The 13,749-nt window shown below is 52.2% G+C and overlaps 1 protein-coding gene across 1 annotated transcript in view; it reads right to left on the bottom strand.

Annotated features, from left to right (window-relative positions):
• The window catches only part of DTNB (dystrobrevin beta), a 182,587-nt gene that overhangs the window by 123,879 nt on the left and 44,959 nt on the right, over positions 1-13,749 (bottom strand). The window contains 1 exon segment of the mRNA XM_030945277.1: positions 13,137-13,261. Within this exon segment, the coding sequence (XP_030801137.1) occupies positions 13,137-13,261 (125 nt within the window).

Here is a 13,749-nt window from a genome sequence, read left to right as displayed (position 1 = left end):
CCCCCAAAACACCCCAAAAACATTCTGAGCTCACCCCAAACATACCCCAAGCTCACCCCGAGAACAGCACGAGAACACCCTGAGCACACCCCAAACATCCCCCAAAAACACCCCGAGCTCACCCCAAACACACCCAGAGCACACCCCAAACACACCCAGAGCACACCCCAAACACACCCTGAGCACACACCGAGCTCACCCCAAACAGCCCCAGGTCCCCCCTGTCCGAGCAGCCCCCCCATCCCCCAGCCCCCCCATCCCTTTCCGACGGCTCCCCCGTCCCTCCAAGCTGCATTCCTGCGTTCCTGTCCGGGCTGATCCTCCTGCATCCCTCGGAGCTGATCCTACACAGCTCAGAGAACCGATCCTACACAGCTCAGAGCCGACCCTACACAGCTCAGAGAACCGATCCTACACAGCTCAGAGCCGACCCTACACAGCTCAGAGAACCGACCCTACACACAAGACAACACCAGAGACCGACCTACACAAGGCCTAAGCCGAGCCGACCCTACACATCAATTACAAACACACCAGGACCTAAGACTACAACTCAAGGACCCTAAAACTCAACCGAAAAAAAACCTCTACAACTAACAGAGCATACAAACCAGCCTCAGAGCCACGCCCACAAACGAACACCCCAGCTGCGACCACCGCCCCACACAACCGGAACAAGCTACAGAACCGACCCTACACGGTTCAGAGCTGATCCTACAGGGCTCGGAAAACCGATCCTACAAAACTCGGAGCCGAACCTACACAGCCTCGGGCGCTGTCCCCGGCTCCGGGAGCCGCTCCAGGGCCGTTCCCATCAGCCGGACCCCGCTCCGGCCCGGTCCCGCCGCTGGCCCGGGAGGAGCCGGAGCGGCCCCGGAGCCCGCGGAGGAACCGGGACAAACCCGTGCCAGGCCCGGGGCACGCACCTGCACCGCCCGGTGCCCGCCGCCGCTCATCCCGGCCCGGCTCCATCCCGCGGGTGCGCGCACCCCCGCGCCGTCTCCATGGCAACGGGGCCGCCGCGGGAGCGCGCACGGAGCGGCCCCGCCAGCGCCGCCCCGAAAATGCGCTCGGGCTGCTCGGGGGGAGCCGGCCCCGAAATGGGGTTGTTATTGTGATTTGTTGGGGTTTTTTTTAGTTTTAATTTTCCCGCTTTTTAAGTTTTCGCAGCAACTGTCTCAAATAATAATAATAATAATAATAATAATAATAATAATATTATAATAATAATAACTATTATTATTATTATTATTATTATTATTATTATTATTATTATTGTTGATTTTTCAAAAAATTTTAAATTTTAGTTTTAATTTTCCCGCTTTTTAAGTTTTCGCAGCAACTGCCTCAAATTATAATAATTATTATTATTACTATTATTATTATTATTATTTATTTTTCAACATTTTTAAAATTTTAGTTTTAATTTTCCTGCTTTTTAAGTTTTCGCAGCAGCTGCCTCAAATTATTATTATTATTATTATTAATTTTTTCAAAACAATTTTAATTTTAGTTTTAATTTTCCTGCTTTTTAAGTTTTGCAGCAGCTGCCTCAAAATACGCCTTATTATTAATTTTTTAAAATTATTTAAAAATTTTTAATTTTTTTTTTAGTTTTAGTTTTAATTTTCTTGCTTTTTAAGTTTCCGCAGCAACTGCCTCCAAATATGTCTTATTATTTTAATTTTTTATTTTTTAATAATTTTTAAATTTTTTTTGTTTTAATTTTAATTTTCCTGCTTTTTAAGTTTTTGCAGCAACTGCTTCAAAAAAGTCTTATTATTATTATTTATTATTTTTCAATTATTTTTACAATGTTTTGCGGGTTTTTTAGTTTTAGTTTTAATTTTCCTGCTTTTTAAGTATTCGCAGCAACTGCCTCAAAATAATATGTCTTATTATTATTACTATTTATTTTTTCCAAATATTTTAAAATTTTAAAATTTTTTTGTTTTAGTTTTAATTTTCCTGCTTTTTAATTTTTCGCAGCAACTGCCTCAAAACATGTCTTATTATTATTATTTATTATTTTTTCAAGTTTTAGTTTTAGTTTTAATTTTCCTGCTTTTTAAGTTTTTGCAGCAGCTGCCTCAAAATACGTTTTTATTATTTTTTAAATTCTTTTTTCTTTTTTTTTCTTTCTTTTTTTAGTTTTAGTTTTAATTTTTTCCTGCTTTATAAGTTTTCATTTCTTACAAACGCTTTCTAATTCCAGCCCATGTTGCTCTGTTGGAGGGAGCAGGGAACAGCCCACAGCCACCGACAGGGGAGTTCTTCAACAAACAAACAAAGAAAGCAACAAAAAGAGGATCACAGAATGAAAAACCAGCCTGGAAAGGACCCCCAAGCTCACTGAGTCCAACCTGACTGACCTCCTGTTTATTTCACTCCATCCTTCCCCCTGAATAAGTTCATTTAAAATAAATTAACATAAAAGTACAAAACTTCTCTTCCAGTGCCACCCCTGCCATGGGCAGGGACCCCTGCCACTGCTCCAGCCCAGCCTTGGGCACTGCCAGAGATGAATTAATTTAAAATAAATTAACATAAAATTAAAAACTTATCTTTCACACCCAGTATCCATCAAGAGAAATGTACCCACACCAAGGGGAGAGGAAAAGCTGGGCTTTGGGGGGGAATATTCTGAACCCACCCAGTGCCATGGGCAGGGATTCCTCCCTGTGCCCCAGCCCGGCCTTGGGCACTGCCAGGGATCAGTTAATTTAAAATAAATTAACATAAAAGTACAAAATTTATCTTCCACACCGAATATTCATCAAGCTCACCAAGGGGAGCTGGAAAAGCTGGGCTTTGGGGGGGAATATTCTCCTGAACCCACCCAGTGCCATGGGCAAGGATCCCTTCCACTGCCCCAGCCTGGCCTTGGGCACTGCCAGGGATCAGTTTATTTAAAATAAATTACTATAAAATTAAAAACTTATCTTTCACACCCAGTATTCATCAAGAGAAACATACCCACACCAAGGGGAGAGGAAAAGCTGGGCTTAGGGGGGAATATTCTCCTGAACTCACCCAGTGCCATGGGCAGGGATTCCTTCCACTGCCCCAGCCCGGCCTTGGGCACTGCCAGGGATCAGTTAATTTAAAATAAATTAACATAAAAATATAAAACTTATCTTCCAGTGCCACCCCTGCCACGGGCAGGGATTCCTCCCCGTGCCCCAGCCCGGCCTTGGGCACTGCCAGGATCACTCTGGGAATTCTGTGCCCCAGGCTCACAGGGAGGATTCCTTCACGTAAATTAACCAATGATCCACAAAATGCCTCTATAACAGAGATTACTGCACCATGTGTGCCTGTGGCACACACAAAGCAGCCAAGTAAAATCCCAAATCGCAGCCAGCTCGCCCAGCTCTGTCTAAAGCCCAGTTCCAAGGAGGGTTAATACCAGAACCAGTCCCAGACAGGCCTGGGCTGCCGGGACCCTGAAGCCCCATCCAGCTCCAGCCCCTTCCACGGGCAGGGGGAACTTTAATGCCATAAATCCATTTCCAGTGGGGTTGTGGCATTAAAGAGGAACAGTTACAACTCCCCTGGGCTGTTCATTCCAGCTCTGTCGCGACCAGGAGGTTCCTGACTGGAATTAGTTTGGGTTCAGCCTAAGGACAAGCCCAGGGCTGGGTCCTGCAGGGTTAGCACAGGCCCAGGAGTGCAGACACAGCTCTGGGAGGATGATGATGGTCACTGAACCAGTACTGGCCACTCCTGGGACTGGGGAGGTCCCACAGCCCCTCAGCAGCACTGCCAGGGAGCAGCCCTGTGGCGCTGGGAAAGGGCTGGGGCAGGATGGATGAATTCAGGAGAATTCAACAGAAATCTGAAAGAAATCCCTCAGAATTAATATAAACCCCTCAGAAATCCAAAATAAACCCCTCAGAAATCCAAAATAAACCCCTCAGAGTTAAACCCCGGAGCTGGGGGTCCCTGTTCCTTCTGCTGGGCGATATCCCAATATCCCAGCATCCAATATCCCAATATCCCAATAGCTCAATGTCACAGTATTCTATATCCCATATGCAATATCCCATATCCAGGATCCAATATCCCAGTATCCCAATATCCAATATCACAGTATCCCAATATACAATATCCCATATCCCATATCCCAATATCCCAGTATCCCAATATCCAATATCACAGTATCCCAATATACAATATCCCAATATCCCAATATCACCGTATCCCAATATACAATATCCCATACCCCACATCCAATATCCCATATCCCAATATCCCATATCCCAGTATCCAGTATCCCAGTATCCAATATCCCATATCCAAAATCCAGTATCCCAATATCCAATATCTCACATCCCAATATCCAGTATTCAATATTCCCTATCCCAGCGCCCCAATATTGCAATATCCAATATCCCATAGCCCAATATCCCAGTATCCCAATATCCCAGTATCCCAATATCCCTATATACCATACCCCACACCAAATATCCCCTATCCCATACCCCATATCCCAATATCCCAATATCCAATATCCCAGTATCCAGTATCCCAATATCCAAAATCCAGTATTCCCTATCCCAGTGTCCCAATATTGCAATATCCAATATCCCATAGCCCAATATCCCAGTATCCAATATCCCTGTATACCATACCCCATACACCAATATCCCATACCCCACAGCCCAATATCCCATATCCTGTATCCTATACCCCATACCCCAATATCCCATATCTTGTATCCCATACCCCGTATCCCCTATCCCATACCCCAATATCCCATATCCTGTATCCCATACCCCATATCCCCTATCCCAATACCCATACCCCCTATCCCACACCCCAGCAGCCCTCAGCCCCTCGCTGTGCCCGTGCCCAGTGCCAGCCATGGAAGGAGATGAGGTGCAGGCAGGCTGTGCGGTAGCGCACCAGGGCCAGAGCTCCTGACGCCAGCGCCACCGATCCTGACCCTGCCACCCCCTGCCACCATCCCCCCATCCACCCCAACTCTAAACATCACAGATCCCGACCCTGGCTCCGATCCTGCCACAGATCCTGACCCTGCCACAGATCCTGATCCTGCCACAGATCCCGATCCTGCCACCGATCCTGATCCTGCCACAGATCCTGATCCTGCCACCGATCCCGACCCTGCCACCGATCCCGACCCTGCCACCGATCCTGATCCTGCCACCGATCCCGACCCTGCCACCGATCCTGATCCTGCCACCGATCCTGATCCTGCCACCGATCCTGATCCTGCCACTGATCCCGACCCTGCCACAGATCCTGATCCTGCCACCGATCCTGACCCTGCCACCGATCCTGACCCTGCCACCGATCCTGATCCTGCCACCGATCCTGATCCTGCCACCGATCCCGACCCTGCCACAGATCCTGATCCTGCCACCGATCCTGACCCTGCCACCGATCCTGATCCTGCCACAGATCCTGATCCTGCCACCGATCCTGATCCTGCCACCGATCCCGACCCTGCCACAGATCCCGACCCTGCCACAGATCCTGACCCTGCCACAGATCCTGACCCTGCTACAGATCCTGATCCTGCCACAGATCCTGATCCTGCCACAGATCCCGACCCTGCTATAGATCCTGACCCTGCCACAGATCCCGACCCTGCCACAGATCCTGATCCTGCCGCAGATCCTGATCCTGCCACAGATCCTGATCCTGCCACCGATCCTGACCCTGCCACCGATCCTGATCCTGCCACCGATCCCGACCCTGCCACCGATCCCGACCCTGCCACCGATCCTGATCCTGCCACAGATCCCGACCCTGCCACCGATCCTGATCCTGCCACAGATCCTGATCCTGCCACCGATCCTGATCCTGCCACCGATCCTGATCCTGCCACAGATCCTGATCCTGCCACAGATCCCGACCCTGCTATAGATCCTGACCCTGCCACCGATCCCGACCCTGCCACTGATCCCGATCCTGCCACAGATCCCGACCCTGCCACCGATCCCGATCCTGCCACAGATCCTGATCCTGCTACACATCCTGACCCTGCCACCGATCCTGATCCTGCCACCGATCCTGATCCTGCCACCGATCCCGACCCTGCCACAGATCCTGATCCTGCCACAGATCCTGACCCTGCTATAGATCCTGACCCTGCCACAGATCCCGACCCTGCCACAGATCCTGATCCTGCCACCGATCCCGACCCTGCCACCGATCCTGATCCTGCTACAGATCCCTGACCCTGCCACTGATCCTGATCCTGCCACCGATCCCCGCCCTGCCACAGATCCGCCCACAACTACCTGCCCTGATCCTGATCCTGCCACCGATCCCGCCCTGCCACGACTGATCCTGCCACATCCTGATCCTGCCACGATCCTGATCCTGCCACCGATCCTGATCCTGCCGCCGATCCCGACCCTGCCACAGATCCTGATCCTGCTACAGATCCCTGACCCTGCCACTGATCCTGATCCTGCCACCGATCCCGACCCTGCCACAGATCCTGACCCTGCCACAGATCCTGATCCTGCTACAGATCCCTGACCCTGCCACCGATCCTGATCCTGCCACAGATCCTGACCCTGCCACAGATCCTGATCCTGCTACAGATCCCTGACCCTGCCACTGATCCTGATACTGCTACACATCCTGCTACACATCCTGATCCTGCCACAGATCCTGATCCTGCCACAGATCCTGATCCTGTTCCAGATCCTGCTACACGTCCTGCTACACATCCTGACCCTGCTCCAGATCCCAGATCCTGTCCCAGATCCTGCTCCAGATCCCAGATCCTGCTTCCAAATCCTGTCCCTGCTCCCAGCTCCTGCTCCTGCCCCCAGCTCTGCAGTGGAACAGCAGAAAACCCCTCCTGGAAAAACCAAGCCCGGAGGTCGCTCCTGCCATGGCAGGGACACTGACACTGTCCCAGGGTGTCCCAGTGTCCAGCCTGGCCTTGGGCACTGCCAGGGATCCAGGGGCAGCCCCAGCTGCTCTGGGAATGCCATCCCAGCCCCTCCCCACCCTGCCAGGGAACAATTCCTCATTCCCAAATCCTATCCAGCCCTGCCATGGGCTGGCTGTGCCACCTCCATTACACTTTAAAACCAAAGATTTCGTGTCAGAAATTCACATTGCGTGTGTCTGGAGTCATACCCCAAACCCCACGGAGGCGATGGAGCACTCTGAATGATTCCTCCCAGAAAAAGTGATCCACGCCAACACCCCCTCTGCTTTACCAAGCACACACAGCCACCAGGTGCCATCACTCCCCATCCCACGCTCTGCCAGCCCAGGAAAAGGGCAGCCCCTGAGCTGGCACCCAAATCCAAACATGGTCTGCATGGAATTACCCTCCAAGAGCCAGGAGACTCCCAGCCAGACACAGAATCCGGGGAAAGGGAAAGGGAAAAGGGAAAAGGAGAAAAGGAGAAAAGGAGAAAAGGAGAAAAGGAGAAAAGGAGAAAAGGAGAAAAGGAGAAGAGGAGAAGAGGAGAAGAGGAGAAGAGGAGAAGAGGAGAAAAGGAGAAGGAGAAGGAGAAGGAGAAGGAAAAGGAAAAGGAAAAGGAAAAGGAAAAGGAAAAGGAAAAGGAAAAGGAAAAGGAAAAGGAAAAGGAAAAGGAAAAGGAAAAGGAAAAGGAAAAGGAAAAGGAAAAGGAAAAGGAAAAGGAAAAGGAAAAGGAAAAGGAAAAGGAAAAGGAAAAGGAAAAGGAAAAGGAAAAGGAAAAGGAAAATCCTTCCCAGTCCCAGCTGTGCCCCATCCCCACCTTGTCCCCAGCCCAGGGCACTCAGTGCCACATCCAGGAATTCCCTGGACACTCCAAACCTCCCTGGGCAGCCCCTGCCAAGGTCTCACCACCCTTTCCATGGGGAAATTCCTCCTGGTGTCCACCCTGAGCCCTCCCCGAGGCCATTTCCCCCATCCTGTCCCTGTCCCCTGGGAGCAGAGCAGCAGCTACAGCCTGGAGGGGATGCAGGGAGATCAGGGAGTGCAGAATGCCCCAAAGCAGCAGGAAAGTGCAGAATTTCCATTTTGCTATCGCTGAGCCAGCCTGGCTGCAGGAACGCAGGTGAAGTGTTCAGAAACACTCCCTTATTCCTGGAAAAGGCAGGGAAGCAAACCCCTGATTCCCTCAGGGATGTGCATCTGGGGCTCCAGCAGCGGATCCAGCAAAACCCCTGACTCTGAGGCCCCATTGACATTTCTGTCTGCATTTTCCCACCTCCTAAAGCAGTGAGAAACACTGAGATAACAGAGCTTGCATCACACAGCCTGACTGCAGTTCTGAGGGCATTTAAAAACACTCCTGTCCTGCTCTTAAAGGTTCAGTGGTGCAAATTCCTGTTGTGTTTGCTGGGAAATGTCCCAGTGAAGGCAGGAATGATGACTGGGACTCCATGTTCTCAGAAGGCTGATTTATTACTTTATGATACTGAATTATATTAAAGAATGCTATACTAAACTAAAGAATACACAAAGGGTACTTACTAAATGCTAAAAAGATAATAATGAAAACTTGTAACTCTTTCCTGAGTCTCCACACAGCTTGGCCCTGATGCTCTTGAAGGTCTCTTCCAACCCAGTGGTTCTGGGGATTCTGGGATTTTTGGGAATTTTGGGAATTCCTGGGCACCAGGAGGTGGTGGAGTCCCCATCCCTGGGTGTGTTGAACAAAGCCTGGATGTGGCATTGGGGGCCAGGGTTGAGTTGAGCTGTTGGGGCTGGGTTGGACTCGATGGCCTTGGAGGTCTCTTCCAACCTGGGGATTCTGTGAATTCTGGGAATTTTTGGAAATTCTGATCCCCACCTTGTCCCCAGCCCAGGGCACTCAGTGCCACATCCAGGTGACACCTGCAGGGATGGGCACTGCAAACCTCCCTGGGCAGCCCCTGCCAAGGCCTGAGCACCCTTTCCATGCAGAAATTCCTCCTGGTGTCCACCCTGAGCCTGCCCTGGCCCAGCCTGAGGCCATTTCCCCTTGGCCTGTCCCTGTCAACAACTCCTAACTCATTGTGTACATTCCTTCCACCCACTTTTGTGCTTCCTCCCTCCCTCAAAGAGCACAGCTGGGTCTTTTTTCCCCTTCCAAGCCTTGTTTTCCCTGGAACCTTTGGCCAAGTATTGTTGAACTCCCCCAGTTATCAATATTTCATTCTTTATTTACTCAGCTGCAGCGGAGCTCAGCTTTCCTGCAGTCTCTCCCCCTGTTTATTTGCGGGTGCTGATGTTGCTGCAGGTGCTGATTCCCTCACCCAAACCAAACACAATCAAGCCCTGGGCACCCCAGAAGTGACTCCCTGGGGCCTGCAGCAATTCCTGCTTGGAGCTGGGTTCCAGCAGAAAACCTCCCCTGCCCACAGCCCCTCAGACCAGGGCGTTCATTGTGATTTTTGCCCAGAGGCCTCGTGTCCCTCACACAAACCCCAGTGGGTCCCTTTTGATGTCCCTGGGATGTCCCTGGGATATCAATGCCCTGCTCCCAGGGTTCCTGCTGTCCCAGCAGGCCCCATGTCCCCATCCTGTGCTTTTCAGGGCATTGGGTTTACATTTAATTAAAGCTGGCAGCACACAGCAGATGCCTCTGAGCTGCTGCCAGGAGTGGCTGGGCAGCTGGCCCTGTCCCTGTCCCCATGTCCCTGTCCCTGCAGGAGGTGTGACATGTCCCCATGTCTCTGAAGGAGGTGTGACATGTCCCCATGTCCCAGTCCCAGCCCTGTCCCCATGTCCCTGTCCCAATGTCCCTGTCCCCAGTCCCTGTCCCTACAGGAGATGTCCAGCCCTGTCCCCAGTCCATGTCCCCATGTCCCTGCAGGAGCTGTGCAGCCCTGTCCCCATGTCCCTGTCCCTGCAGGAGGTGCCCAGCCCTGTCCTTATGTCCCTATAGGAGCTGTCCAGCCCTGTCCCCATGTCCCTGCAGGAGGTGTGACATGTCCCCATGTCCCTGTCCCTGCAGGAGCTGTCCAGCCCTGTCCCCATGTCCCTGTCCCTGCAGATGTCCGGCCCTGTCCCCATGTCCATATAGGAGGTGTCCAGCCCCATTCCCATGTCCCTGCAGGAGCTGTCCAGCCCTGTCCCCACTGTCCCCATGTCCCTGTCCCTGCAGGAGCTGTCCAGCCTACAGGGAAAACCACGAGCGGATTGCACTCGGATAGGACTGGAAACAAAAGGTGTTTGTGGTGAGGCTGAGCTCCTAAATCCGGATTTAGGGCTGTGGGGAGCTCCTGGCACTTCCTGGCCAAGGCAATGCCAGGGGGGAAGGGAGAGGTGGTGATGGGGTGGGAAGGGAAAGCAGGGATGGATCAGGAGGGAAAGGCAGTGGTGGGTGAGGAAGGGAAAGGCAATGCTGGTTGGGAAGGAAAGGCAGGGATGGATCAGGGGAAAGGCAGTGATGGATCAGGAGGGAAAGGCAGTGGTGGGTGAGGAAGGAAAGGCAATTCCAGGTTGGGAAGGAAAGGCAGTGATGGATCAGGAGGGAAAGGCAGTGGTGGGTGAGGAAGGAAAGGCAATTCCAGGTTGGGAAGGAAAGGCAGTGATGGATCAGGAGGGAAAGGCAGTTCCAGGTTGGGAAGGAAAGGCAGTGATGGATCAGGAGGGAAAGGCAGTTCCAGGTTGGGAAGGAAAGGCAGTGATGGATCAGGAGGGAAAGCAGGGATGGATCAGGAGGGAATTCCTGGTTGGGAAGGAGGGAAAGCAGGGATGGATCAGGAGGGAACGGCAATTCCTGGTTGGGAAGGAAAGGCAGGGATGGGCTGGGAATTGGATCCCAGTGCTGCTCCTCTCACCCTCTCCTACAGATGGGAACACTTTCCCCAGCCTTTGTAGGACGCTGAGATTTACCTGCACACTGACTTCAGCTTGGGGGGGTGTTTGTCTCTCCGTTTTTACTTTGGAGGTGAAATGTGGGGGAGCAGAGTGGCCTCAGCTGCTCAAACCAACACCAGTGCAGTGGTTTTGCATCCAACCCACCCCTCCAACCGCGGGTGACAGCAATGCCATGGAGAGGGGACCTGGACGCGAGGCCAAGGCCCCAGGGCTGACCTGCGGGGCTGTTTAGATAATTTCCTTTACAATAAATGAGAAATCAGAGCCAGATCCAACACAGGGAGGAGGGAGAGGTGGCACTGGTGGGGACAGGGAGGTGACAGGCAGGACACAGCCAGGCCTGGCTGCAGCTGCACCAGCCCCTCCTGCAGCCCTGAGACCCCTCACAACCAGAAGGTTCTGCAGAGAAACAATTACACAAATACAGCAGAGAAAACCTGACACATTCACACCAACACAGCAGAGAAAACCTGACACATTCACACCAACACAGCACAGAAAAACCTGAAACATTTCACACCAACACAGCAGAGAAAACCTGACACATTTACACAACACAGCAGAGAAAAACCTGACACATTTACACCAACACAGCAGAGAAAAACGTGGAACATTTACACAACACAGCAATTAAAACCTGACACATTTACACAACACAGCAGAGAAAACCTGACACATTTACACCAACACAGCAGAGAAAACTTGACACATTTACACAACACAGCAGAGAAAACCTGAAACATTTACACAACACAGCAGAGAAAACCTGAAACATTTACACAACACAGCAGAGAAAACCTGAAACATTCACACCAACACAGCAGTGAAAACCTGGAACATTCACACCAACACAGCAGTGAAAACCTGGAACATTCACACCAACACAGCAGTGAAAACCTGGAACATTTACACCAACACAGCAGAGAAAACCTGACACATTTACACCAACACAGCAGAGAAAACCTGAAACATTCACACCAACACAGCAATGAAAAACCTGACACATTCACACCAACATAGCAGAGAAAACCTGAAACATTTACACCAACATAGCAGAGAAAACCTGACACATTTACACAACACAGCAGAGAAAACCTGGAACATTCACACCAACACAGCAATGAAAACCTGACACATTTACACCAACACAGCAGAGAAAACCTGACACATTTACACCAACATAGCAGAGAAAACCTGAAACATTCACACCAACACAGCAGAGAAAAACCTGACACATTTACACAACACAGCAGAGAAAAACCTGACACATTCACACCAACACAGCAATGAAAACCTGACACATTTACACCAACACAGCAATGAAAACCTGACACATTTACACAACACAGCAATGAAAACCTGACACATTTACACAACACAGCAATGAAAACCTGACACATTTACACAACACAGCAGTGAAAACCTGACACATTTACACCAACACAGCAGAGAAAACCTGAAACATTCACACCAACACAGCAATGAAAACCTGGAACATTTACACAACACAGCAGAGAAAACCTGACACATTTACACAACACAGCAATGAAAACCTGACACATTTACACCAACACAGCAGAAAACCTGACACCCACTGCAGGCCCAGGGCTGCTCCCTGCCCCGAGCCAGGGCTGGGGAGGGGGCTCAGGGGTGAGAAGGGGGTTCAGGGTACTCACAAAATGGGGGGCAGGTTTGGGGGGTCAGGAGGGGGCTCAGGAGGGGGTTCAGGGGGGGCTCAGGTACTCACACGATGTGGAGCAGGTCTGGGGGATCAGGAGGGGTTCAGGGATGGGGAGGGGGCTCAGGAGGGGGTTCAGGGGGGGTCCAGGGGGCTCAGGTGCTCACACGGGGTTCAGGGAGCAGGGGTCTCAGGGTCTCAGGTACTACACGATGGGGCCAGGTCCAGGGTCTCAGGGGGCTCAGGGGGGGGCTCAGGTGGGTTCAGGTGGTTCAGGCGGGGGGCTCAGGGGGTCTCAGGGGGTCAGGGAGGTTCAGGAGGGTCTCGGGGGTCTCGGGGGTCTCAGGGACCGCATGTGGGCCAGGTCCAGGGGCTCAGGGGGTTCAGGTGGATGGGGGTTCAGGTGGGTTCAGGGGGTTCAGGGGCTCAGGGGCCGGGGGCTCAGGGGGGGGGGGGTTCAGGAGGGTCTCAGGGGGTCTCGGGGGTCTCAGGTACTCACACGATGTGGGCCAGGTCCAGGGGCTCAGGGGGGCTCAGGTGGATTCAGGGGCTCAGGTGGGTTCAGGTTGGTTCAGGGGCTCAGGGGGGCTCGGGGGGTCTCAGGGGGGTTCAGGGGAGGTTCAGGAGGGTCTCAGGGCGTCTCAGGGGGTCTCAGGTACTCACACGATGTGGGCCAGGTCCAGCGGCCGCTCGGGCTGCTCGGGGAACAGCGGGCGGGGCGGGTCCCGGCTGGGCACGCAGCCCAGGGAGCGGCTGATGGCGTGGGTGAGCTTCTTGGCCGGGGATTTCTGGGGAAACAGGGCACGGGGGGTGCACAGGTGAGAGGGGGGTGCACAGGGGAGAGGGGGGAGGGGAAATGGGATTGCACAGGGGAAATGGGATTGTACAGGTGAGAGGGGATTGTACAGGGGAAATGGGATTTCTGGGGAAACAGGGCACGGGGGTTGAGGGGGGGTGCACAGGGGAGAGGGGATTGTACAGGTGAGAGGGGATTGCACAGGGGAAATGGGATTGTACAGGGGAAATGGGATTTCTGGGGAAACAGGGCACGGGGGGTTCACAGGTGGGACAGGGATTGCACAGGTGACACAGGGATTGTACAGGGGATTGTACAGGTGAGGGGGATTGTACAGGGGAAATGGGATTTCTGGGGAAACAGGGCACGGGGGTTGCACAGGTGAGAGGGGGATTACACAGGTGACACAGGGATTGTACAGGGGAAATGGGATTGTACAGGGGAAATGGGATTTCTGGGGAAAACAGGGGAAATGGGGTT

The sequence above is a fragment of the Camarhynchus parvulus genome, chromosome 3 (genome assembly GCF_901933205.1).
Source record: "Camarhynchus parvulus chromosome 3, STF_HiC, whole genome shotgun sequence".
Taxonomy (NCBI): domain Eukaryota; kingdom Metazoa; phylum Chordata; class Aves; order Passeriformes; family Thraupidae; genus Camarhynchus; species Camarhynchus parvulus.
This window is presented reverse-complemented; position numbering and strand designations above follow the sequence as displayed.